This window comes from Armigeres subalbatus, chromosome 1 (assembly GCF_024139115.2).
Source record: "Armigeres subalbatus isolate Guangzhou_Male chromosome 1, GZ_Asu_2, whole genome shotgun sequence".
In the NCBI taxonomy this organism is placed as follows: Eukaryota; Metazoa; Arthropoda; class Insecta; order Diptera; family Culicidae; genus Armigeres; species Armigeres subalbatus.
The window spans coordinates 88,501,086-88,528,064 of record NC_085139.1 but is presented as its reverse complement, the minus strand read 5'-3'; the positions used below and the strand labels follow the sequence as shown (position 1 = coordinate 88,528,064).

At 43.6% G+C, this 26,979-nt stretch overlaps 1 protein-coding gene across 1 annotated transcript in view; it reads right to left on the bottom strand.

Annotated features, from left to right (window-relative positions):
- LOC134227938 (synaptic vesicle glycoprotein 2B) overlaps positions 1-19,359 on the bottom strand; it is a 113,356-nt gene extending 93,997 nt beyond the window's left edge. Inside the window, exons 1-2 of the mRNA XM_062709652.1 lie at positions 18,804-19,359; positions 1,088-1,285 (exon numbers count right to left, since the gene is read on the bottom strand). Coding sequence (XP_062565636.1) covers positions 1,088-1,285; positions 18,804-18,906 — 301 coding nt within the window. The 5' untranslated portion in view covers positions 18,907-19,359. The remainder of the gene's footprint in view (positions 1-1,087; positions 1,286-18,803) is intronic.
- Positions 19,360-26,979: the final 7,620 nt, after the last annotated feature.

Here is a 26,979-nt window from a genome sequence, read left to right as displayed (position 1 = left end):
GATTTCAAAAAGTGAAAAAATATAGTTTTTAAGCGTTTGAAAGTAATTTGGATGAGTGAATATATCTTTTCAACAAACAAAACATACTATTATAAACAATACCATCTGGCATCATGTCGACGTAAACAAAAATATGCACGTTCAAATTTTTTGTTTACGTCGCATTTTCTAAATCTCGAAAGATAATGAGAGTAAAATGTTGAGAGTTTGAGCGAAATTTTGCTTAGGCCGGGAACTGGTCTGGAAGTGGGCCGGATTTGCAATCGCTATGACTGAAATAGAAATAAGTGATGCACATCGTTAATTTAAATCAAATGAAAGCTTTTTCAAACGATGTTTACCAAGAAAAGCTATTTTTAACCAGAAGTGAACCCTTTGCAGTATTGCACGGCCCACAAAATTCAGAAAAAGTAGCTTCCTGTCATAAATATCAATTAAATAATGCATTCGTAGGTATGTTAGGCTGGGAACGGGGTAAGAAACCCTATATTTATTTGATTGTTCATGATAATAAATGTTTTTCTCGAATTGATTCCGGAAAGGTACTATTTTTGATGTTTATTGAATTTCTAATGTCGTGCAACAAAACATTTTCAAAAAAAATCAGCTTGTAATTTTTAAAATTATTTTCAATTCCGTTGGTTATACCTTGCCATGGCAAATTTTCGTGATTCTACTTTTTCTCTGATGACAGAATTCATCCGGTTCTCCTAGCCTATTTCCAAGCAATGTAGCTTATCAAAATAACGGTGCACAAGATTTTAAAGAATCTTTTCAAATGAGGGATAGTATTGAAATACAGTGCTGACACAAAAACCCCATTTGACATTGAAACTCCATTAGAAACGGAAAAACATTTGCTTTTTTTTAGCTAAACCGATTGGTATATAAGTCCATCAAAAATTATTTCACATGTTTCACTGTAAAGTAATAGGATAACAAATAGCGCATCTATATTGAAAAATTGAAATTTTTACGTATAATGGAAGTGCATAGGGGATTTGAAAATTGCATTTCGCCAGCCGTTGTGATATGTTGAATTCTCCCATCGCACATGTTCGCAAGTACAATCTTGGCCAGTACCTACCCCCATACGTAATTGCATTCAGTGTTCCCTTGTCGACCAGCGAAAGGTGCAGATCGCACTCAGCACTCGGAAGCACGTACGACATAGTGGTGGTCTCGAACACGGTGCCCATGCAGCAGGGCAGCGCCACCAGCAGCAACAGGAAGTTAAACTTGCCATAACCGGTGGCCGCGATGGCCGTTTCGAAGTCTGCTGGTCCTACAGGATCGGATAAGAAGAGAGGAAAAATCATTAAAGCTCTTATTGAAATGATGCTTCTGATGGGATAGCAGTGGCGTTGAATATTTCAGCGCTTCTGAATGCTTTCTGAAACGCGTTTACCTACATGGAAGCTCGAACGTTTGGCTCAGGTACAGCGTAAAGCGGGAGAACGTTTAACTCATTAAAGCAATTTACTGCTGGTGGAAGCAGTCATCATCTGTACGTTGGCCATTGGCTACGTTCGTGCTTGCTCCCGCAGCTGGGAATAGAAACTAAGTTACGTAAAAGAAAGCCCATTAATTACGTCACAAAAAAAAAGAAAAATTGTTTGTTACACCTTTTTGTACGAAATCATTGAACATCACATCAGTTTTTCCTCTCTTAGAGCGTGACGTAGCTCGTGGACGTAAGACATGGATGTTCGCTTGTAGGAAACGAAATTATCTCTTTTGATTCTTGCAAGGTGAGGACAAGCACTATTTCGGTACTACACTATTGCACTTTACAAGCGAGCAAAGATGAATACAACGATGCTTGTAAAAGACTCGTCTAGTCAGCTACTCACTGACCCAACTGACCAGCCAAAACGCTGGTTCGAGCAGTTCGAACAGCTTTTCCATGTGCAAATCAGGCCACCACCTCCTCGACTTGATTCGCCTATCGTCAAAACGGTCAAAACCGAACGTCCGTCATTACAAAAGGTGAATAAAACGGACATTCATAGCGTGAAATCGGATAAACCCCGGGTTGATCACATATCAGCTGAGATGCTTGAAGCTGACCTCTCAAGTCATCCACTCAACTGTTGCATTGGACATTTCAGTTCTGCTTTTTAGTAGAACTCCCGAAAAAAGAACTAGTGATAGATAGAACATTATTGGAATTTCAGATTCCTGATAGTAATTCCAAGGAATGCTTAAGTGTTTTAATATGAATCCAAGATTCTTCATATAATTAGAATTCCTTAATCTATTCAATACGGATTTTTGTTTTTCGTCGTATTTTAACAAATTTATGGACATGCTGCTTCAGAAACGGATGCAAACCATGAAAAAGTAGAAATATAGGGAAAAATATTTTTTGGAGATCCTCTATGGCTTCCAAACGTTCCTTGAGTTTAGATCTTGATGATCTACATAAACAACAAAGCGTTTTACGGGGTCTCAATCCTAATTTGAAGTTCGCAATGCTACACTTGAGACATAATTGAACTATTTTTTTATCAAATTGCAGTGGTGCCAGAACATCAACAGTACTCAAAACTATTCTTGAGTTCAGATCAGATTCAGTATATACAAAATACGACATTCCCAGAATATCTACGGAACCATACATGAGTTCTGATACTGGAGGCCTAAAAGACCAACAGAGTGATTCATAGGTTCTGAAGCTTGTTTGTTAGTTGTAAAAGCATCATGGACTGTAATTCTACCGTTATCATTGGTGTAAATGATGATTTGCTTCAGAATGTTCGAAAATTTGGTTCGGAATCTCTCAACGATTTGCTTCAACATTCCTGGAGGATTCCCTTTGGAATCATTGGAGGATTCTTTACGGAGTCCCTGGAGGATTAATTCGAAGTCACTTGACGATTTGCTTCGGGATCCTTCGACGATTTGCTTCTATATCCTTGAAACATTGCCTACAAAATCCATGGAATATCCACTTTGGAATTCCTGGAATATTCCATGAAATATTTCCGTCAGATTCTTTGGAACATTCCCGTCCGAATTACTGGAACGTTCTCGTTGGAATCTTGGAGCATTCCTGTCGACATCCCGGGAGGATTCGGAATCCCCGGAGCATTCCTGGAGGTTCTCTTCGGTATGCTTGGAGGATTCCCGGCAAAATATCTGGAGATTCCCGTCGGAATCTTTGGAACATTACCGTCGAAATCACTAAGGTAGCGGTTCTCAACCTTTTTCATGAGAGGTACCCCTTCGAACTTTCTCATTTTTTGAGGTACCCAAATTTTTTTTCGTTGGAAATGAAAATAATTACGCATCTTCTTCTTCTTATTATTGACATTACATCCCCACACTGGGACAGAGCCACCACGCAGCTTAGTGCTCATTAAGCACTTCCACAGTTATTACCTGCGAGGTTTCTACGCCAAGTTACCATTTTTGCATTTGTATATCATGAGGCTGCAAAATGGTGGGTTGACATCAAGGAAGGAGCGCCCAACAGAGCTCTGGTCCCCACAAGTCCCTATCTCACGCTTCCACGGGTCGTCCGATGTCAAAAGACCGCCAGCTAAGGGTTGTGTACTTAGCTGGTAGTGCAGCCTGGGCACTGTAATCCTTCTTACATCAGCTAGAGTGAGAAGGTACACCTCGAACGTCTGTTCACCAGGAGGTGCGGCTCAAACAGCGTCTGCCTGGTACCCAGCGGCTGATTAGCGAAATGCTGCATCGCGTCAGCTATACCTAAGGTGGCAGCCCCATCAGCGCGATGTAGGTAACGCGAGGCAGCTTACTGAAGCCTCTCAAATACTACGGAAAATGGAGATAGAAGAAAAAGAGAGCGTTATTTTTGGCAACTCGGTACCTGGAATGTCAGGACCCTAAATGAACCTGGTCGAAAGAGCCTTCTGACTCGTGAACTGCAGAAGGCTGAAGGTTGCTATTCAAGAAGTCCGATGGCCTAGATCCGGAGAACGTGAATTCCGAGCCGTGGACCCCACGACCAATACTGCATTCAAGTATAACGAATCTATGACAAAAGGTCGAAAGACAAAAGGTCGAAAGGACAAAAGGTCGAAAGACAAAAAGTCGAAAGACAAAAGGTCGAAAGGACAAAACGTCGAAAAGGACAGAAGGTCGAACGGACAAAAGGTCAAAAAGCACCGAAGGTCGAACGGGACAAAAGGTCGAAGAGGCCAAAAGGTCGAAAAGGATAAAAGGTCGAAAGGAACAAAAGATCGATCAAGAACAAGTTGATAAAAAGTTGGGTGTATTCCAAAAGAATTTATGAAATGCATTTAACTTCAAGCAGAAATAACACACTCATCACATCAATTTAAGTTGAAGAATGAGCAATTTTCAAAGAAGGAGTAATCACTATGAAACAATATTATGAATATCTAGATAGTTCTGTTAGAGATAAAAAAGATTGATGATTTAGGAAATGAATAAAACTTGTATTGTGCGAGACAGAGTTGTCCTATGGCAAAAAAGTTGCTCTTTTATTTTAAATTATTTTGAGTAATTAAATAAAATTCATTCAATGAGTGCAAATAATAGATGCATATCTAGGTTTTCTGAATGTCCCTTTGATTTGTCAAAATAGTGCACTCCGCAGCCACGCAGGCGCACGCATAGATAATACACCGGCGTGTAATATACGCCGGTGTCTTTGATCTGCGGCGTGCACCATTTTGATAGATCGAAGTAACATTTAGAAAATTCAATATCAGGGTTTGCAGAAATCGCTCTCAACAGATAACGAACAACGATAAAAGAGAGGCAAAAACTGTTCCGAATTATAACAAGCCATGATTCTCTATCATGATAGCTTGCGAAAAAAGTCTCTCGCGGTATGCTGCATATCGTATATGTATAGAGAGATGATAAGTGAGAGACTTATTCTTTCTCTTCAGGATTCAATCCCTCAACATCCATCTATTAGCTGTACTCACTGAATGAATTTTATTTAATTGTTAAAAATAAATGAGCAGAGTTTTTGCTAATTGTGTAGGGCAACTCTAGAGCTAGATTGACTCTCTCCGTTTCAGTTCCTTTCCCATTACAACCTTTTGTCTCTTTCGATCTTTTGATCTTATTGATCTTTAGTTTCTTTCGACCTTTTGTCCCGTTCGACGTTCTGTCCTTTTCGACCTTTTGTCCCGTTCGACGTTTTGTCCTTTCGACCTTTTGTCCCTTTCGACCTTTTGTCCTTTTCGACCTTTTGTCCCTTCGACCTTTTGTCTTTCGACCTTTTGTCCTTTCGACCTTTTGTCTTTCGACCTTTTGTCCCTAACCCAAGTATAACATCTATCACAGCGGCGGTGAAAAAGCAGAGCATGGCGTTGGTTTCGTAGTGATGGGCAAGCAGATGAAGCGAGTGATGCGGTGGAAGCCTATTAGCGAACGAATCTGTGTGTTGAGGATACGGGGCAAATTATTCAATTACAGCCTAATCAACGTTTACGCACCGACATCCGACGACGTGAAGAACACGTTTTATGAATGTCTTGATAAAGCCTATGGAGAGTTTCCAAAGCAGGGTCGCTAACGCTCAGGTCGGTAGAGAGGACTTTTTCCGTCCCATAATCGGTAGGGAGAGCCTTCACTCCGCTAACAATGACAACAGCCTACGGCTAGGAAATTTTGCTGCTGCCAGAGAGATGGCCATCACTAGCACCTACTTTGCACGAAAAAATATCCGAAAGCACACCTGGAGACACCCAAATGGTGAAACTTGCAACCAGATGGATGGGCGCCATCTCTCAGATGTTATCGATGTGCGGACAATCAGAAGGTCCAAACATTGACTCTGATCACTACCTCGTTGTCAGTAAAATTCGATCACGGTTGTCAACTGTATCGAACGAAAGATCACAGCGAACGATGCGTTACAATATCCAGCGATTGTCGGCGGAATGAGTATCGGCTGAGTACCGCCAGAAGCTCGACGAACGGATAAGTGCAATCAACGTTAGCGACAACATCAACGATCTATGGGAGTCGATCCATGGAGCGGTGAGCAAAACAGCACGAGAAGTGGTAGGCACTGCACAGAGGCGACCCAGGACGGGTTGGTTCGATGTGGAGTGTCAGAGAGTGACAGACGAGAAGAACGTTGCCAGAAGCCGGATGTTGGTGTCAGGTACCCGATCGAATAGAGATCGGTACAAGGAAGCAAGAGCAGCCGAAAAACGAACCCACCGCAGGAAGGAAAAAGAGTACGAAGAACAAGTTATTAGTGAAGCGCAAGAAAAAAATGAGCAGAACGATATGCGGAGGTTTTATGAGTCTGTCAATGGCGTGCGGAGAAAGACAGCGCCATCTCCCGTCATGTGCAACGACCAACAAGGGAATTTGCTGACAGATAAAACCGAAGTAGCTGCCTGCTGGAAGCAACACTTCGAGACTTTGTTGAATGGAGGAAGTGACGGTGCATCGGTGAACAGAATAAATATTAGCGACGATGGACAAACTGTGGAGTCACCTACACTAGATGAGGTTAAAAAAGCTGTCAAAGAGCTGAAAAACAATAAGGCTGCGGGAAGGACCAGCTCGGCTGAACTTCTCAAACATGGCAGTGAGCAGCTTTATGAAGTTCTGCACCATATTATGTCGAAAATATGGGAAGACGAGGAAATGCCTGCTAGCTGGTTGGACGGCCTCATTTGCCCTCTCTTTAAGAAAGGGCACAGACTGGAGTGCGCCAATTACTACTACCGGGATTTATGGCTCTTCAGAAAGTTATCTAAAATTTTAATTATTTTTGGAAACTTTCCAATTAAAATCAAGTTTTTTATACGTCAAGCTTACTGGGGTCTCCAGTGGCCTTGTTAGCAAAGGCGTAGAATTGACAATCCGGATATGGCAAGTTCGATTTTCAGTCCGGTCTAGGATGTTTTCGGGATGGAAACATTCTCGACACCCTGTGTATTCAATTGTACTTGCCACACGAGCTACATACTTATGCAATGGCGGACATAGAAAAGCTTTCAATTAATAACTGAGGAAAAGCTAATAGAATACTAAGTTGAAAAGCAGGTCAAGTTTCAGTTGAAATATGGAGGCATTGAAGAAGAAGTACTTCAAGCTTCCTATAAGACTTTGAAAACTTTTGGAGGCTTCCAAGATTCTTGAAAGTAGACATCCGTGCCTCTTGAAAAAAAAAACGTTCCAAGTCTTTTGAAAGGAGGCTTCCTAGCCTCATAAAAGGAAGCTTCTGAGCATTTTGGAAGGAAGCTTCCAAGCCTCATTAGAGAAGAACTCCGAGTATCTCGACGGTAAGCTGCCGAGCCTCTTGAAAAGAATCTTCAGTGCCTCTTGAAAGGAGGCTTCCGAGCGTCTTGAAAGGAGGCTTCCGAGCCTCTTGAAAGGAGGCTTCTAAACCTCTTGGAAGGAGGCTTTCGAGCCTTCTGAAAGGAGGCTTCCGAGCCTCTTGAAAGGAGGCTTTCGAGCCTCTGGAAAGGAATCTTTCGAGCCTCTTGAAAGGAGGCTTCCGAGCCTCTTGAAAGGAGGCTTCCGAGCCTCTTGAAAGGAGGCTTCCGAGCCTCTTGAAAGGAGGCTTCCGAGCCTCTTGAAAGGAGGCTTCTGAGCCTCTTGAAAGGAGGCTTCCGAGCCACTTGAAAGGAGGCTTCCAGGCCTCTTGAAGGAGGCTTCCAGGCCTCTTGAAAGGAGGCTTGAGCCTCTTGAAAGGAGGCTTCCTGAGCCTCTTGAAGGAGGCTTCTGAGCCTCTTGAATGGAGGCTTCCGAGCCTCTTGAAAGGAGGCTTCAGAGCCTGTTGAAAGGAGGATTCCGAGCCTTTTTAAAGGAGGCTTCCGAGCCTCTTGAAAGGAGGCTGCCGAGCCCCTTGAAAGGAGGCTGCCGGGCCTCTTGAAAGGAGGCTGCCGAGCCTCTTGAAAGGAGGCTGCCGAGCCTCTTGAAAGGAGGCTGCCGAGCCTCTTGAAAGGAGGCTGCCGAGCCTCTTGAAAGGAGGCTGCCAAGCCTTTTGAAAGGAATTTTTCGAGCCTCTTGAAAGGAGGATTCCGAGCCTTTTTAAAGGAGGCTTCCGAGCCTCTTGAAAGGAGGCTTCCGAGCCTCTTGAAAGGAGGCTTCCAAGCCTCATGAAAGGAGGCTTCCAAGCCTCATGAAAGGAGGCCACCGGGATTCTTGAAAGGAGGCTTCCGAGCCTCTTGAAAGGAGGCTGCCGAGCCCCTTGAAAGGAGGCTGCCGAGCCTCTTGAAAGGAGGCTGCCGAGCCTCTTGAAAGGAGGCTGCCGAGCCTCTTGAAAGGAGGCTGCCGAGCCTCTTGAAAGGAGGCTGCCGAGCCTCTTGAAAGGAGGCTGCCGAGCCTCTTGAAAGGAGGCTGCCAAGCCTCTTGAAAGGAGGCTGCCGAGCCTCTTGAAAGGAGGCTGCCAAGCCTTTTGAAAGGAATTTTTCGAGCCTCGTGAAAGGAGGATTCCGAGCCTTTTTAAAGGAGGCTTCCTGAGCCTCTTGAAAGGAGGCTTCCAGGCCTCTTGAAGGAGGCTTCCAAGCCTCATGAAAGGAGGCTTCCAGGCCTCATGAAAGGAGGCCACCGGGATTCTTGAAAGGAGGCTTCCGAGCCTCTTGAAAGGAGGCTGCCGAGCCTCTTGAAAGGAGGCTGCCGAGCCTCTTGAAAGGAGGCTGCCGAGCCTCTTGAAAGGAGGCTGCCGAGCCGCTTGAAAGGAGGCTGCCGAGCCGCTTGAAAGGAGGCTGCCGAGCCTCTTGAAAGGAGGCTGCCGAGCCTCTTGAAAGGAGGCTGCCGAGCCTCTTGAAAGGAGGCTGCCGAGCCTCTTGAAAGGAGGCTGCCAAGCCTCTTGAAAGGAGGCTGCCAAGCCTTTTGAAAGGAATTTTTCGAGCCTCTTGAAAAGAGGCTGCCGAGCCTCTTGAAAGGAGGATTCCGAGCCTTTTTAAAGGAGGCTGCCGAGCCTCTTGAAAGGAGGCTGCCGAGCCTCTTGAAAGGAGGCTGCCGAGTCTCTTGAAAGGAGGCTGACAAGTCTCTTGAAAGGAGGCTGCCAAGTCTCTTGAAAGGAGGCTTCCGAGCCTCTTGCAAGGAGGCTGCCGAGCCTCTTGAAAGGAATCTTTCGAGCCTCTTGAAAGGAGGCTTCCGAGCCTCTTAAAAGGAGGCTTCCGAGCCTTTTGAAAGGAGACTTCCGAGCCTCTTGAAAGGAGGCTTCTGAGCCTCTTTAAAGGAGGCTGCTGGCCCCTTGAAAGGAGGCTTCTGAGCCCTTGAAAGGAGGCTTCCTGAGCCTCTTGAAAGGAGGCTTGAGCCTCTTGAAAGGAGGCTTCCGAGCCTCTTGAAAGGAGGCTTCCTGAGCCTCTTGAAAGGAGGCTTCCTGAGCCTCTTGAAAGGAGGCTTCCGAGCCTCTTGAAAGGAGGCTTCCTGAGCACACAGGTAAGCAAACACACTTCGATATTGTGGGCTACAACAGAAAATACGTGCTTGAAAAAAAAATATGGATGAGTGTGATCGAACCGCAATTGGGTCCTAAACTGTAGAGTCGATATTCGATATTCGATACAAAAATATCTTTTTTGCAATTTCTGATCATAATACCTGGTTTACAGTTCGTCTTTGAGTGATAAAACGGCCTACTTTTCCATACCAACGAAATGAGTTCTTTAATAAACATTATGCAACTCAAATGAGTTGCATAAAATCCAGTATAGCACTCATTTGGGTGCTATAATGAAAAACCAATATCAGAACAGTAGTTACAGGACTACATTTTGCTGAATTAGCTTGGGTAAGTGTTTAGATAGTGTATTCTCTGCGTCGCGTAACAATTTAAATAGTTTGATGGACATGATGTGGTGGTCCAAAGGACCCCGTGCGGTCATCAACAATAATTACGCGTGACATCAAAAATTTCCAAAGGCAAGTACATCTATCGCTTCACGTCTTATCGAACTATGCATTGTGGCACGGTAATATGGAATCTGATTGTTCTCTGCAGCAACATAATTTATTGGCAAGAATGATCATGTGGAGTAAATTAGACTGTACAATTTTTGGTACAGATTTATCATATTATGGTCCATTTTTCGTCATTGCAAAAATAGCATGTGCAACTCGTTGCAAAACTCGAGTTTTCAGCACTCGTAGTATTTCGTACAACTTTTTTTTGTAAAATTTTATTCTATTGTCAAGTTAGTGATTTACTTAGAGGTAAAATATAAAATTTTCTAACCCTAAGTCTTCTGGATGTGTTTCTGTTACATAGCAAAAGTATTTCCCTAGTGCTTCAATTATAAATTTGTGAGAAGTGCGGATCACGGCGTCCCTTGATGACCGGCTGTACTTGTGAATTGTTGCTACTCCATAATCGTTCAAAATTAGAATAAGTTGCACCACGAAAGAGTTGGCACTCTCATACTTATTATACATATTATACATATTATATATTTTATACATATTACAGTATTCTCAATCAGAACTGCAATTGAGTTTTTAGTTTGAGGTTCACGTACGATGTACGATATGTTTACCATTTCTATAAGTATTCCAAGTATCCAAGGGGTATTATGAGATGACTGTCTAACCAATAAATGAGGATTGCGTACCTAGAACTGAATAAAGCTCGCATCACATGCAATCGACAATATACATAATTGGTTTCTGTATTGCACGAAAGTGGTTGTTACTAAAACAAACATTTATATGTAAGAGTAAAGTAATTTTTGTACGAATAATTTCATAAAATTTCACTTCAAACGCTTTTCACCATGCTTATCCCAAAACAAATTAAATGTTCCTCTGGCATAATATGCATAATATGATATTATCAATGTTGAAGACGACCATCAGAGATTCGTCGCAGTCGGCGTGATATTAAAACTCCATTTAAGTACAAAATTTGAGAAGTTGTCGCCGGCGACAACTCGCCTACTGTTATCACGTGAAAAGTATTCACATGAAAATTGCAATCATTATCGTCTGATAATGATTCAGCACAACACTGAACCAATGTAAATAATAACGATTGTTTTTAATCTTGAGTTAAGAGAGAATATCTATTTCTTCTATCTTCTATCTCGGGACTGATTTGCGATTTGGGCGTAACTTATTTTGTAAACAAACATTGGAAGGCAAATTCCTCCTAAAACAAGCATTTCCCGGAAAAACCACGATATGTATCCGACAGAATGAGTTTTCCTCTATCAGGTAAGGGAATTAGTTTTGGGGAAAAGCACTTGCATTCTTCGGAATCTATGAAACAATGTTTAATTACAAAATAAGTTACGCCCAAATCGCAAATTGGTCCCGATATATAAAAACCAATCTATGTATGTATGTTCACTAACTACTTCTGAACCATTCTATATCCTCACGGGAAATTAACAAAGGGGGTGGGATGGTTATTTGGAAAAGGGGGAGGGGTGGTGGGAGGGGTTTTGTTTAGGAAGCGAACAATTCTGTGTAACTTTCAACTCCCAGGACCGATTTCAACCAAATTTTGTACACATCGTCACTATGAGGTGACGATCATATGGGAGGGTAATTCGTGAAAGGGGGAGGGCTGGAGGGAGGGGTATTGTTCAGAAAACGGGAAGTTCCGAGTAAATCATGAACCCCTGGACCGATTTGAACCAAATTTTGTACACACATTCTATATCCTAAGGACAAGATAACAAAGGGGGTAGGATGGTCATTGGGAAAAAGGGGAGGGTATAGGGGGAGGGGTAGTCTTTGGAAAACGAGCAATTAAGTGTATCTCTCAACCCCCAGGACCGATTTCAACCAAATTTTGTATACATATTCACTATGAGGAGCCGATCATATGGGAGGGTAATTTGGGAAAGGGGGAGGGGTCTGAAGGGAGGGGTATTGTTCAGAAAACGGGCAATTCAGTGTAACTTCTGAACCCCTGTACCGATTTCAACCAAATTTGGTACACACATTCTCTATCCTAAGGAGAAGATAACAAAAGGAATAGAATGGTCATTGGAAAAAAGAGGGAGGGTATAGAAATCTGTAGATCAGAGAGTTAATGAATAAAGCTTCCAGCGAATGAATAAATTTGTTATGATTAAATCATTCATCTCTGGAACACACATTCTTTTTCTTAAGAAGACGAAGGTAGGTGTTAGGGATGATATCTAGCAAACGGGAAGGTTGTGGAGGGACTAGCATTGTTTAGCTCTCAATCACCTCAGTGTAACTTCTGATCTCTCCTTAGCAGATATCAGCCAAATTTGGAATACACACTCATGTTAAGGAGACGACGATAGTGGGTAAAGGATGGAAAAGGGGAGAGTGTGGGGGAGTGGTATTGTTTAGTTATCGATCATCTCAATCCTTCATCGAAATCATGGTTTGCCCTGTGAAAAGCAATGATTAATGTGTTTCATTCTGGATGGTGATTGTGATCCCTTCTTTAAAAATAGATAATGCGAATTTGGGTTTGATACCTCTTTTCAAAATCAGTCATTGTTTTCAAATGAAATCTGCCTTCTTTTAATCAAATGATGAAGTATCTATAAGAAAACATAATTATCCTGTTGACCAATTGGTTTATCCATTTTCCGATTGTGAAAAAACTGCGAATCAAACTGGCAACTCCAAGCAAGGCCGGGTACATACAGCTATCTTCTATCTCCTTCTCTTCTTCTCTTCTATCTATCTTCTATATATATAAAAACCAATCTATGTATGTATGTTCGCTAACCACTTCTGAAGCACTTGGCCGATTTCAACCAATTTCGGTACACACATTCTCTATCCTCAGGGAAAGTTAACCAAGGGGGTGAGATGGTCATTCGGAAAAGGGGGAGGTGTGGTGGGAGGGGTTTTGTTTAGAAAACGTAAAATTCTGTGTAACTTTCAACTCCCAGGTCCGATTTCAACCAAATTGTGTACACATATTCACTTAGAGGAGACGCATATGGGTAATTTAGGAAAGAAGAGAGGGGTCTGGAGGAAGGGGTATTGTTCAGAAAACGGGTAATTCAAAGTAAATTATGAACCCTTGGACCGATTTGAACCAAATTTGGTACACACATTCTCTACCCTATGGAAAAGATAACAAAGGGGGTGGGATGGTCATTGGGAAAAGGGGAGGGTACAGGGGGATGGGTTGTCTTTGGAAAACGAACAATTAAATGTATCTCCCAACCTCAAGGACCGATTTCAACAAAATTTTGTAAACATATTCACTATGAGGAGCCGATTATATGGGGAGGAATTTGTAAAAGGGAGAAGAGGTCTGGAGGGAGGGGTATTGTTCAGAAAACGGGAAATTCAGTGTAACTTCTGAACCCCTTCGGTACTTCAACCAAATTTGATACACATTCTCTAACCTAAGGAGAATATAACAAAGGGATGGAATGGTCATTGGGAAAAGAGGGAGAGTAAATGGGAAGGGATTGCTGATAATCTCTGGAAAAAATCTCGCAAAATCATGAAAATCGATGATTTTTCTTAAGGGAAGTTTCTTAGGGGAAGTATCCGCTGAAATTTTAAGAATTCCGGCTGGATCTTCCGGGGGATACCAGAGGAATTTCGAGGGGTATTTTTGGAGGTAGTTCCGAAAGAGTTTCCGGAAGAGTTCTTGGAGGATTTTTTAGGAGAGTTTTAGAGGCGTGAATGGGAAGGAATCTATGACAAAAAGTCGAAAGACATAAGGTCGAAAGGACAAAAGGTCGAAAGACAAAAGGTCGAAAGACCAAAGGTCGAAAGACAAAAGGTCGAAAGGACAAAAAGTCGAAAAAACAAAACGTCGAAAGGGACAGAAGGTCGAAAGGACAAAAGGTCGAAAGGTACAAAAGGTCGAAAAGGACAAAAGATCGAAAAAGACAAAAGGTCGAAAGGGACAAAAGGTCGAAAAGGACAAAACGTCGAAAGGGACAAAATTTCGTTCAAGAATAAGTTGATAACAAGTTGGGTGTTTGTGCTATGCATTTAACTTCAAGCAGAAATAATAACACACTCATCTCATTAATCAAAGTTGAAGAATTAGCCATTTTCAAAGAAGGAGAAATTACTATGAAACAATATTTTGATTGTCTAGATAGTTTTGTTAGAGATAAAGCAGATTGTTGATTTTGGAAATGAATAAAACTTGTATTGCGCGAGACAGAGTTGTCCTATACAGTTGGCAAAAAATGCCCTTTTAATTTTCACTATTTTTAACAATTAAATAAAATGCATTCAATGAGAGCAAATAATAGATGAATATCAAGGTTTTCTAAACGTCACTTCGATCTGTCAAAATAGGGCGCGCAGGCGCGCGCATTGATGCATTTGATGTGCGGCGTGCGCCATTTCGACGGATCGATGTGATATTTAAAAAAAACCCAAACATCCATCTATTAGTTGTACTCACTGAATAAATTTTAATTAATTGTTAAAATTGTGTAATTTTGATCTTATTGATCTTTTGTTTCTTTTGACCTTTTTCCATTTCGACCTTTTGTCCTTTTCGACCTTTTGTCCTTTCGATCTTTTGTCTTCCGACCTTTAGTCCCTTTCGGCCTTTTGTCCTTTTCGACCATTTGTCCCTTCGACCTTTTGTCTTTCGACGTTTTGTCTTTCGACTTTTTGTCCTTTCGACCTTATGTCTTTCGACCTTTTGTCCCTAACCCAATGGGAAGTGCTAATCGACGGTTTCCACGCGAGTTTCTGAAGAAAATTTTTAAAATTCAAATTCTATTTCTGGAAGACCTCGAAGTAATTAATGAAGAGATCTGAAGAGATCAATTTCTGGAGTAACTTCAGAGAGAATGTCAGGAGGAGTTTACATGGGAATTTCTAAATGATTTACTGCTGGAAGTTCTGTGAAAGGAGACGTGGAAATTTCTAAGCAAATTGCTGAAGAAATCACCGAGAAAAGAAGGATATTTGTTGGTTATATTAGAAAGAAATAACGGAAACATACTTGGCAACAATGTTTGATATATCTTCGAAGGATTTTTTGAAAGAATTCACATAGAAGTCCTAGTCGAATTTTTGGAGAAACTTCCGGAGGAATTCCTGGATGAACTTCCGGAGGATTCCTTGGAGGAACTTCCGGAGGAACACCTGGAGGAATTTGCCAGAGCCGTGGCTACAAAACAAGATCATGCTGAAAGTGGCTGTGGTTCGATTCCCGGTCCGGTCTAGGTAATTTTCGGGTTGGAAATTTTCTCGACTTCCCTGGGTATAAAAGTATCATCGTGTTAGCCTCATGAAAAATGGTAACTTGGGTTATAAACCTCGCAGTTAATAACTGTGGATGTCCTTAATAAAGTGCTGCAAAGCGGCAATGTATTTAATACCAATGAGAAGAAGATCTTCAAGCAGCAGGCTACGGTATCATGTATCAATCTTCGGCGAATTTTTGACTGACCAGCAAAGATGTTTGCAGTTTGTGAAAGCGAGGGCCACATAGTGGCTGACTGCTCGAAATTCAAAAAGCTTGACTTGAGTGAGCGTTTTAAACATGCGCCGAACCGGGGTCTTTGTCGAACATGCCTAAATAACCAGTTTCTTCTCGGCGGACTGCATCCTCTCGTGGACCCTCTGCCTGTGTCGTGCACCCCTCGAGTGTAGTGGCGAACTCGAGGCTTCAGTAGTCCGTAGACTTACTGGGAAAAAAACTGGTTTTATGGCGCACTTGGTGGACACACTCTCCTAGGGCAGGTATCGGGTTTCAGAACGGCGGGAAACCGCGATGGCGTTTTATAATAAAACCGCGAGGACCTGGTGGCACAATAGGGAACACAAAATGGCGATTAGCGAATATATCTTGAGTAGGGCCTGGCTTAGGGTTTCGTGGCCCTTTCTGAACAGTAATAGAATTACCTGGATGTTCAGTCTTTCCCACTAACTTCCTTTCACTTTCTCTTCTACAAACTTCTTCAATTTTCCAATTTCTTCAACTTTCCAACTTCTATAACTTTTCTCTGCTTACTCAATAACTTTTCTGTCTCTCAAATCAACCTTTCCTTTCGACAATCACCAGGCTAATGATTTGTCGTTCTTGTGACCGTTGACCCCAAGCCTCTAGCCGTTGACCCGTTGTCGCCCATGAATTCCGCCACATGCTGACCACCCAGTTCGCCACCCCCATGGCCGCCCATTCGATGTCTTTCTTGGCGTCCCTGGTGGTGAGTAGCGGTATCACTGTCGTCCTTCCATGGGGTAGTGTAGTGTTGGCTGCGTTCGTAGGGTTTGTGGGAGCAGGGACATTTTACACTTAACAACCACGATTATTTTCCTTTTTTTGCAATTTAAACGAATACAAAACGCGTAAAATCTCACCAATCTTGGACAACACACTGACACTTGTTAAACATAATGAGAGCAAATGAACCGTTTGTTTGAGAAACTGCATATGTGACATTTTTGGCCAAAATAAGTTTTTCATATATTCTGAATCCTCGTTCAAAAATACGTATTCTGGCAAAAAATACGAAAAAAAAAAAATCGGAAGTGTATGAAATTTTGTTTGTTTGTTTGAGAAACTACATATGTACACGCACTCTGAAGAGCAATTATGAAGTACTGCTTGCAGTTTTCAAACTGGAAGTGCCTCAGAATGTTGAGTTTTGCCAAAAACTATTGATCTGTATCGAAGAAATCAAAAGATTCGGTGCCAATTTGCTCAAAAACAGTTTTTTTTTGTTTTCTCTCTATCTTTCTGTGGAATTGTGAAAATTGATATACCTATGCAGTTTCTCGAACAAATGATTCAAATAGAAAACATTTTTTATTTTTGACATCAAATTGAAATCATTATTTGTTTTCAAATATGAATCATCATGATTGATTACATATTTTGATCTCATTTTGCTGTAGATTTCTAAATTGTATGATCCGTCATCAAACTGTGTACTTATTTTGTTATCTGAACCAATATCAAATTTAGTTTTTGGTTTGCTCCCATCAGTGTTGTCCTACAATCAGTGCGAAAAATTTTGCTCTTTGATTTTACTCCATCTAAATGATTTTACAGTCCTAACTAAGTAAGTGCAACTAATAGAGGATATTTGAACTTTCTAAATGTCATGTCAAACTATTGAAAAATGCACCAGAGCAACAGGAGGCGCGCGCTGAAAATACACTCCAGTGAAAACACTCCAGTGTATTTTCAGCGCGCGCTACTGTTGCTCTGGTGTGCATTTTTTCCATAGTTTGACATGACATTTAGAAAATTCAAATATCTCTCTATTAGTTGCACTTACTTGATTAAGACTATAAAATCGTTTAGATGGAGTAAAATCAAAGAGCAGAATTTTTCGCACTGAGTGTAGGACAACACTGCTCCCATCGATAGCAGGAATAGTTTTCGATTTGATGTCACAATAAGATTTTTCTGCTATACATTTTGTTATTTTAACTGTTAAAACGACCAAAAAGATATCAATCAAGACTAACATGCATCAAGATATCATTTTCGGCGATTTCACAACATCAAAACAAGTTATCGATTTGCTCTCAAGCTTTGCACGGGTAGCTAGTCTAGAACGCTTAAAAAACCGTAACCGAACGAACGTGACAAATATGTCCGCGGTTGCGTGCCCAGAAGAGTATATTTTCAGCGAATAAAATTTAATTTGTCAATGATATGGAAATGCCATGGTTAGTGTTAGCCACATTCTCAATATTTTTGAAGATATTGTGAATTTTTTTGTTCAGATTATAGGGCATATGTAATTCCACACTATTCTCACAAAAATGGACACATTCAGGTTTCTGATTAATTATTTGTTTATAATATAACATCAAATGAGATTGTTTTCAATTCTCTGTAAAGAAATTGTCATAGCATCAATATTCTATAAATGAATGTGTATAAGATACAGTGATTACCCAATTTTTAACATGTTCAAGTTTTGTTTGCCCCTGATTTTATGACAGTTTTAATATGATTTCTTCACGATCCAATTTTGCCACATTTTATATACTCAGAAATAGTACTAAATAAATTAATGATTTTCATCGTCTGTTGTTTATAATAAATTATTTCAAGAACCCGGAAGTCTGAAGAAGAAGAAGAATTATTCTAAATGCTAGACTTCCAAAAATATGACAGTCAAAAACCATTAATTAATTTTCCTGCCTAACAGAGATGATTTTTTTTAGAGAAATCCAGAATATTTTTACGCTAAAACTCAGACTTTAACTTAAGCAAAATTCATTAGATTTTCTCGTTAAAATATTGCACAAAAATCCGAAAAAATAAAAAAATAAAGAAATCAACTTTGCGCGTAGGTGTGTGTTGTACTGATTGTATTATACCAAAATAAAACATGAAAAGTCTACGTAGGTAGACTCTTGATAAACCCCCCTTCATAGACAAACGTAGACTTTTCGGGAACCCCTCTCCCATACCCTTCAAGTATCTACGTGTTTATGGACAGCCCCTCTCAATTCACATTTCTTCGGTCTTGCTCCGCTCGAGAGATAGGGCGCAGGATTACTCCAGCATGCGGATATTAAGATAAGATACTACTCGGTGAAACAGTGTTATATTGTAATAAAGCAAGTTCTAATCCGCATCATAATATCGTTAGCAATAGCACGAGTATGTGTGCAGTGTTATGATAATAAAGTAAAAGTACTTCTTTGAGTTTTAAACTTGTGGAAAGTGGCTTTTTTCAAATTAATTCTATTTATTTGTTGAAGGATGTTCTTGTTCAAAGATTGTGTTGATAAACCATTCATGTTAATTTCATGCTCACAACGTCAGTTTTTCATAATGCGTAGTCGCATAAACTCTGGAAAGGTTCTACTGAACATTGAAATGCCCTGCAGTATTTTCACGATCTTGCTTCCGAAACTGTAACTCAACGAAAGCAGCCTGAAAATTAATGATCAAAAATTCAATTACCCTTCTGAAACTCTCAACTTACCGCCCTCGCAGTCCACCGTTGATGCCCCATTACAACCATTTTCTGCGCGTTTGTTCGCCGAATCCTTGCCATTCGGCAGGCTCTGTTTCATTGAGTCGCTCATTATAACTTGCGAATCGTTAGCAGCACCAGCGATTCACGCGACCTGTCTCAAATGCAAATCAATTAACTCACTCAATGCCCTATTCCGTGAGCAACCGTTTCGATAATTATTGTGTCAAACGAAGCTCAAAATGTAAACTTCAAAGTCTGTATTCTATCGCTTCCGACGTCAGTCAACGGGAGTACAGGTACCAGCACTAGCAAACAACAACTCCTACAATGCATTTCAATTACAACACTTCGAACACTCCGTTTTCACTAACGACCTACGACGCGATGCGCTACGAGATGAATAGAAACTAACGGGCCCCTGACTAACAGGATGGTGGCGGCCGGCCTTCTCGCGCGATTTGCGTACAACCTCTGCAAAGGACTGGCCGCATCTACTTTCGCGTTTTTCACCGAATGTTTGAGCCGTATGCTGCTGGCACGGCCGGTGTACGTAAAATGATGAATGGGATGAACGCGACATATGGGATGATTAAGGTGGGCGACAACAACAGTTGAGCAACGACGTGGAAAGTTTCCACTTCATAGTTAGTTAGCTTGTTTGATCCGGTGGAAGCTGGGAAAATGGTGATTGTATGGGATAGGAAGGCATTAGCCGTGGGATTCCACGTGATAACTAGCATCGAACCTGTTATGAAGAAAGGTTGAAAATAAGATGTATATCACCATTTCTTATTTCAATAAATCAAAGCCCTGAGCAGTACGGGTTACGTCTGTCGGACTGAATTGTATTTCCAGTAGAAATAGCATAGTAAAAAAAATTGAAAATTTGAAAAGCTCATTTGCCGTGAAGCTTTGCGAAGCCGAAATCAAGTTTTAACATGCAGCTTAATTTTGATTCTTATAAATAATGTTATGATTAATTATTTAAATAATGTTAGTTCTGGACTCGCGGTTTGATTGAAGGGAAAATAGGGTGCTTAAATTTCTTCTATGCTAAATGTCAACCTTCTTGACGAATGTTCATGTCTGTACGAAAAACATTTTGTTGGTAGTATGATAAACGAATAGATTAACGACAGGAGGATGGCTGGACAATGATTACAGTCTATCATCAGCAACTTTCAAAATTTGTTGGTCAAGGTACATATCTTTAATATTAAGTTCCGTTAACTACAGTTCCGTTGAGTTCCCTAACATGTATTAATTCTCCCAGAGATAACAGACATCGGTACTGAATTTTTCCCTGAAAAAAATAAGTTTAGTCAAAAGAATTTTATAAATGTAGTTTTTTTTTTTCTCAAATTGATTATGTTATTGAAAACCATTATTAAGAACTATCATTTGAAAAAAAATCTTTTGACAGCATTAAGATAAAATTTGCATGAAGAATTCAAATTTTTCCATTGAAAAATAGGAAAATGACAAAAAATTGGACAGATGCGAAAGAGTATTATAGAACTCTCATAAATAATGCCAAAATGTCATAATGACCAGAGATTTTTCCGAAAGCCAAGAAGCAATTAGCAATTTAGAACTTAAAAATTACAAAAATAAAGGAAATTAGGGTATCTGTTCCATTATTAATAACATGCTCCTTTATCAATAACATTCGCAAAACAGGTAATTTAAGCTCAATTTGAGTCATTTTTGTTGTTATCCAAAGTGAGCACTGCTGAAAAAAATCACAAGAATGAGAAACAAAAGAAATTGCCCTGCAATTCTTTGTTTTCGAATGTTGTTGATTTGGGTACATGGTATGAATTCAAGGAGCAGTTTTCCTATTTCCTATGAAAAAAAAAAATTAAAGTAAGTAGTAAAAAGGGATAAGTGGGCAGTGAGTAGTGAAAAGTTAGAAGTGGAAATAAGAAATGAAATGCGAAGAGTGAGAAGTGAAAGATGATGGAAGACGTAAAAAGGAAAAAGAAAAAAGAAAGAATCCAATCCAAATCCAATCCAAATCCAATCCAAATACTAATCCAATCCAAATCCAATCCAAATCCAATCCAATCAAATCAATCCAAATCAATCCAAATCCAATCAAATCAATCCAAATCAATCCAAATCAATCCAAATCAATCCAAATCAAATCAATCAAATCAATCCAATCCAAATCCAATCAAATCAATCAAATCCAATCCAAATCAATCCAAATCCAATCAATCCAATCAAATCCAATCCAAATCCAATCCAAATCAATCCAAATCAATCCAAATCAATCCAGTCAATCAGATCCAATCCAAATCAATCCAAATCAAGTCAGGTCAGTCCAGGTCAGTCAGATCCAGTCCAGGTCCAGTCCAGATCCAGTCCAGATCAGTCCAAGATCCAGTCCAGGTCAGTCAGATCCAGTCAGGTCAGTCCAGATCAGTCCAGATCAGTCAGATCCAGTCCAGGTCAGTCCAGGTCAGTCCAGGTCAGTCCAGTCAGATCCAGTCCAGATCCAGTCAGATCCAGTCAGATCCAGTCGATCCAGTCCAGATCCAGTCCAGATCCAGTCCAGATCCAGTCAGGTCAGTCCAGATCAGTCAGGTCAGTCCAGATCCAGTCAGGTCCAGTCCAGGTCAGTCCAAGATCCAGATCCAGTCCAGATCCAGTCAATCGGTCAGGTCAGTCCAGGTCCAGTCCAGATCCAGTCCAGATCAGTCAGATCCAGTCAGATCCAGTCCAGGTCAGTCAGATCAGTCAGGTCAGTCCAGATCCAGTCAGATCCAGTCAGGTCAGTCCAGGTCAGTCCAGATCCAGTCCAGATCCAGTCAGGTCCAGTCAGGTCAGTCCAGATCCAGTCCAGATCCAGTCCAGATCCGGTCCAGGTCAGTCAGGTCAGTCAGATCCAGTCCAGGTCCAGTCAGATCAGTCCAGGTCGGTCCCAGTCGGTCAGGTCAGTCAAGATCCAGTCCAGATCAGTCAGGTCGGTCCAGATCCGGTCAGTCCAGTCAGGTCAGTCAGATCCAGTCAAGATCAGTCAAGTCAGATCCAGTCCAGGTCCAAGTCAGATCCAGTCAGGTCAGTCCAGTCCAGTCGTCAGGTCCAGGTCCAGTCAGATCAGTCCAGATCCAGTCAGATCAGTCCAAGTCAGTCAAGTCAGTCAAATCCAGTCAGATCCAGTCCAGATCCAGTCCAGATCCAGTCAGATCCAGTCCAGGTCAGTCAGGTCAGTCAGTCCAGATCCAGTCAGATCCAGTCCAGATCAGTCCAGGTCAGTCCAGGTCAGTCCAGATCCAGTCCAGGTCAGTCCAAGATCGGTCCAGATCCAGTCCAGGTCAGTCCAGATCCAGTCCAGATCCAGTCCAGATCCAGTCCAGGTCAGTCCAGATCCAGTCCAGTCAAGTCCAGATCAGTCCAGATCCAGTCCAGATCCAGTCAGATCAGTCAGTCCAGGTCAGTCCAGATCCAGTCCAGGTCAGTCCAGATCCAGTCCAGATCCAGTCAGGTCAGTCAGGTCAGTCCAGATCCAGTCCAGATCGGTCAGGTCCAGTCCAGGTCCAGTCAGGTCAGTCAGATCAGTCCAGATCCAGTCCAAGGTCAGTCCAGATCCAGTCCAGGTCCAGTCCAGAGTCAGTCAGGTCAGTCAAGTCCAGTCCAGGTCAGTCCAGTCCAGTCCAGATCCAGTCAGAATCAGTCCAGATCGGTCAGGTCGGTCCAGTCCAGTCCAGGTCAGTCCAGATCCAGTCAAATCAGTCAGATCCAGTCAGATCAAATCCAGGTCAAGTCAAATCCAGTCCAGGTCAGTCCAATCAGTCAAATCCAATCCAGTCCAGGTCAGTCCAATCCAAATCCAGTCAAATCAGTCCAAATCCAGTCCAAATCCAGTCCAGTCAATCCAAATCAGTCCAAGATCAGTCCAAATCAGTCCAGATCCAATCCAAATCCAGTCAAAGTCCAGTCAGATCCAGTCCAAATCAGATCAAATCAAGTCCAGATCCAGTCAGATCCAGTCCAGATCCAGTCCAGGTCAGTCCAGATCCAGTCAGGTCAGTCAAGTCAGTCCAGATCCAAATCAAATCCAGTCAGATCCAGTCCAGATCCAGTCCAGATCAAGTCAGATCAGTCCAGATCCAGTCCAGATCCAGTCCAGATCCAGTCAGATCCAGATCCAGTCAGATCAGTCAAGATCCAGTCCAGATCAGTCCAGGTCAGTCAGGTCAGTCCAGATCCAGTCCAGGTCAGTCCAGATCCAGTCAGATCCAGTCCCAAATCCAGTCCAAAGTCCAGGTCCAGTCCAGGTCAGTCCAGATCCGGTCCAGGTCCAGTCAAATCCAATCAATCCAGTCGATCCAAATCCAAGTCCAGTCCAGTCCAAATTCCAGTCGGTCAGTCAAGTCCAGTCATCCCAGGTCCAGTCCAGGTCCGGTCAGGTCGGTCAGATCCAGTCCAGATCGGTCAGGATCCAATCGGTCAAATCGATCCGATCAGTCCAGGTCAGTCAAGGTCAGTCAGTCAAGATCGATCCAGTCCAGTCAAGGTCAGTCCAGGTCAGTCAGTCCAGATCAGTCCAGATCAGGTCAAGTCAGTCCAGGTCAGTCAGTCAGTCAGGTCAGTCCAGGTCAGTCAGATCAGTCCAGATCCAGTCCGATCCGGTCAGTCCAGGTCAGTCCAGATCCAGTCCAGGTCAGTCCAGATCCAGTCCAGGTCAGTCCAGATCAGTCCAGGTCAGTCCAAGATCAGTCCGATCCATCCAGATCAGTCAAGATCGGTCCAGATCCAGTCCAGATCCAGTCCAGATCCAGTCCAGATCAGTCCAGGTCCAGTCCAGATCCAGTCCAGGTCAGTCAGGTCGGTCCAGATCAGTCCAGATCCAGTCCAGGTCCAGTCCAGGATCAATCAGATCAGTCCAGGTCCAGTCCAGATCCAGTCCAGATCAGTCCAGATCCAGTCCAGGTCAGTCAGGTCAGTCCAGATCCAGTCCAGATCCAGTCAGGTCAGTCCAGGTCAGTCCAGGTCAGTCCAGGTCCAGTCCAGATCCAGTCAGGTCAGTCAGATCCAGTCCAGAGTCAGTCCAGATCCAGTCAGGTCCAGTCCAGATCCAGTCAGAGTCGGTCAGGTCAGTCCAGGTCCAGTCCAGATCCAGTCCAGATCCAGTCAGATCCAGTCCAGATCGGTCCAGTCAGTCCAGGTCAGTCCAGGTCAGTCCAGATCAGTCCAGATCCAGTCAGATCCAGTCCAGATCCAGTCCAGATCCAGTCCAGGTCAGTCCAGATCCAGTCCAAGTCAGTCAGATCCAGTCCAGGTCAGTCCAGTCAAGGTCCAGTCCAGTCAGTCCAGATCCAGGTCAGATCCAGGTCCAGTCGAGTCAGTCCAGATCCAGTCAGGTCAGTCCAGGTCAGTCAGGTCAGTCCAGTCAGTCCAGTCGGTCAGATCCAGTCAGTCCAGATCCAGTCAGGTCAGTCCAGGTCAGTCAGATCCAGTCCAGGTCAGTCCAGATCCAGTCCAGATCCAGTCCAGTCAGTCAGATCAGTCCAGGTCCGGTCCAGGTCGATCCAGTCAGATCAGTCCAGATCCAGTCAGGTCAGTCCCAGATCCAGTCCCAGATCCAGTCCAAGATCCGGTCAGGTCAGTCCAGTCAGTCCAGATCAGTCCAAGTCAGTCAGGTCAGTCCAGATCCAGTCCAAGGATCGAATTCAGTCAGGTCGAGTCAGGTCAGTCCAGGTCCAGTCCAGATCCAGTCAGGTCAGTCCAGATCCAGTCCAGATCCAGTCAGGTCAGTCCAGGTTCCAGTCCAGATCCAGTCAGGTTCCAGTCAGTCCAGTCGGATCCAGTCCAGGTCAGTCCAGATCCAGTCCAGAGTCGGTCCAGGTCAGTCCCAGGTCCCGGTCAGGTCGGTCAGATCCGGTCCAAGGTCCAGTCAGGTCAGTCCAGATCCAGTCCAGATCGGTCCAGATCCAGTCAGGTCAGTCCAGGTCAGTCCAGGTCGGTCAGAGTCAGTCCAGGTCAGTCCAGATCCAGTCAGGTCGGTCAGATCCAGTCAGATCCAGTCAGGTCAGTCCAGATCAGTCCAGATCCAGTCAGGTCCAGTCCAGATCCAGTCCAGGTCAGTCCAGATCCAGTCAGGTCAGTCAGGTCAGTCAAGATCCAGTCCAGATCAGTCCAGGTCAGTCCAGATCAGTCCAGGTCAGTCCAGGTCGGTCCAGGTCAGTCCAGTCCAGTCAGTCAGGTCGATCCAGGTCCAGTCCAGGTCAGATCCAGTCCAGATCCGGTCCAGGTCAATCCAGGTCAGTCAGTCAGATCCAGTCAAGTCCAGATCCAGTCCAAGTCAGGTCAGTCAGTCAAATCCAGTCCAGATCCAGTCCAGGTCAGTCCAGATCCAGTCCAAGATCCAGATCCAGTCAATCCAGTCCAAATCCAGTCAGGTCAGTCAGTCAGTCAGATCAGTCCAGATCCAGTCAAGATCCAGTCCAGGTCCAGTCAGGTCCAGTCCCAGATCCAGTCAGATCAGTCAGTCCAGATCCAGTCCAGATCAGTCCAGATCCAGTCCAGTCAGTCCAGGTCCAGTCCAGATCCAGTCCAAATCAGTCCAGGTCAGTCAAGTCAGTCCAGATCCAGTCCAGATCCAGTCCAGATCCAGTCCAGATCCAGTCCAGGTCAGTCCAGGTCAGTCCAGATCAATCAGATCCAGTCCAAGGTCAATCAAATCCAGTCCAGATCAGTCCAGATCCAGTCAAATCCAGGTCCAGTCAGGTCAGTCCAGATCCAGTCAGGTCAGTCCAAATCCAGTCAGATCCAGTCAGATCAATCCAGATCAGTCCAGATCCAGTCCAGGTCAGTCCAGTCCAGTCAGTCCAGTCCAGATCCAGTCCAGATCCAGTCAGGTCAGTCAGTCCAGTCAAGTCCAGTCCAGGTCAGTCCAAATCCAGTCCAGATCCAGTCAGATCAGTCCAAGGTCAGTCCAAGTCAGTCCAGGTCAGTCCAAGATCCAGTCAAGTCCAGTCAGGTCAGATCAGTCAGATCCAGTCCAGATCCAGTCAAGATCCAGTCCAGATCCAGTCAGATCAGTCAGGTCAGTCCAGGTCAGTCCAGATCCAGTCAAGTCAGTCAGTCCAGTCAGATCGGTCAGGTCAGTCCAGATCCAGTCAGATCCAGTCCAGATCCAGTCCAGTCGGATCAAGTCAGTCCAGGTCAGTCCAGATCAGTCCAAGTCAGTCCAGATCCAGTCAGGTCAGTCCAGGTCAGTCAGATCAGTCAGTCCAGATCCAGTCCAGGTCAGTCCAGTCAGTCCAGATCCAGTCAGATCAGTCCAGGTCAGTCCAAGATCCAGTCCAGGTCCAGTCAGGTCAGTCCAGATCCAGTCAGTCCAGGTCAGTCCAGGTCGGTCCAGGTCGAGTCCAGGTCAGTCCAGATCGGTCAGTCAGTCAGAGTCCAGTCAGGTCAGTCAGGTCTAGTCAGTCCAGATCAGGTCCAGTCGGTCCAGGTCGGTCCAGTCAGTCGGTCAGGTCAGTCCAGGTCAGTCCAGATCCAGTCGGTCAGTCGGTCAGGTCAGTCCAGATCCAGTCCAGATCAGTCCAGGTCCAGTCAGATCCAGTCAGATCCAGTCAGATCCAGTCCAGATCCAGTCAGATCAGTCCAGATCAGTCAGATCCAGTCAGATCCAGTCCAGGTCAGTCAGGTCAGTCAGGTCAGTCCAGATCCAGTCAGGTCAGTCCAGATCCAGTCCAGATCCAGTCCAGATCCAGTCAGGTCAGGTCCAGATCAGTCCAGATCCAGTCCAGATCAGTCCAGATCAGTCCAGGTCAGTCCAGAGTCAGTCCAGGTCAGTCCAGATCGGTCCAGATCCAGTCGGTCAGATCCGGTCCAGTCAGTCCAGGAGTCAGATCCAGATCGGTCAGTCCAGGTCAGATCCCGATCGAGTCCAGGTCGGAGTCAGATCCGGTCCAGGTCAGTCCAGATCCAGTCCAGGTCAGTCCAGGTCCGGTCAGGTCAGTCCAGGTCAGTCCAGATCCAGTCCAGATCAGTCCGGTCCAGTCAGTCCAGTCGGTCAGTCTGGTCAGTCCAGGTCCAGTCGATCCAGTCAGTCCAGTCAAGTCAGTCGATCGGTCCAGATCCAGTCCAGATCCAGTCAGTCAGTCCAGTCAAGTCAGGTCAGTCAGGTCAGTCCAGATCCAGTCAAGTCAGTCAGTCAGTCCAGTCA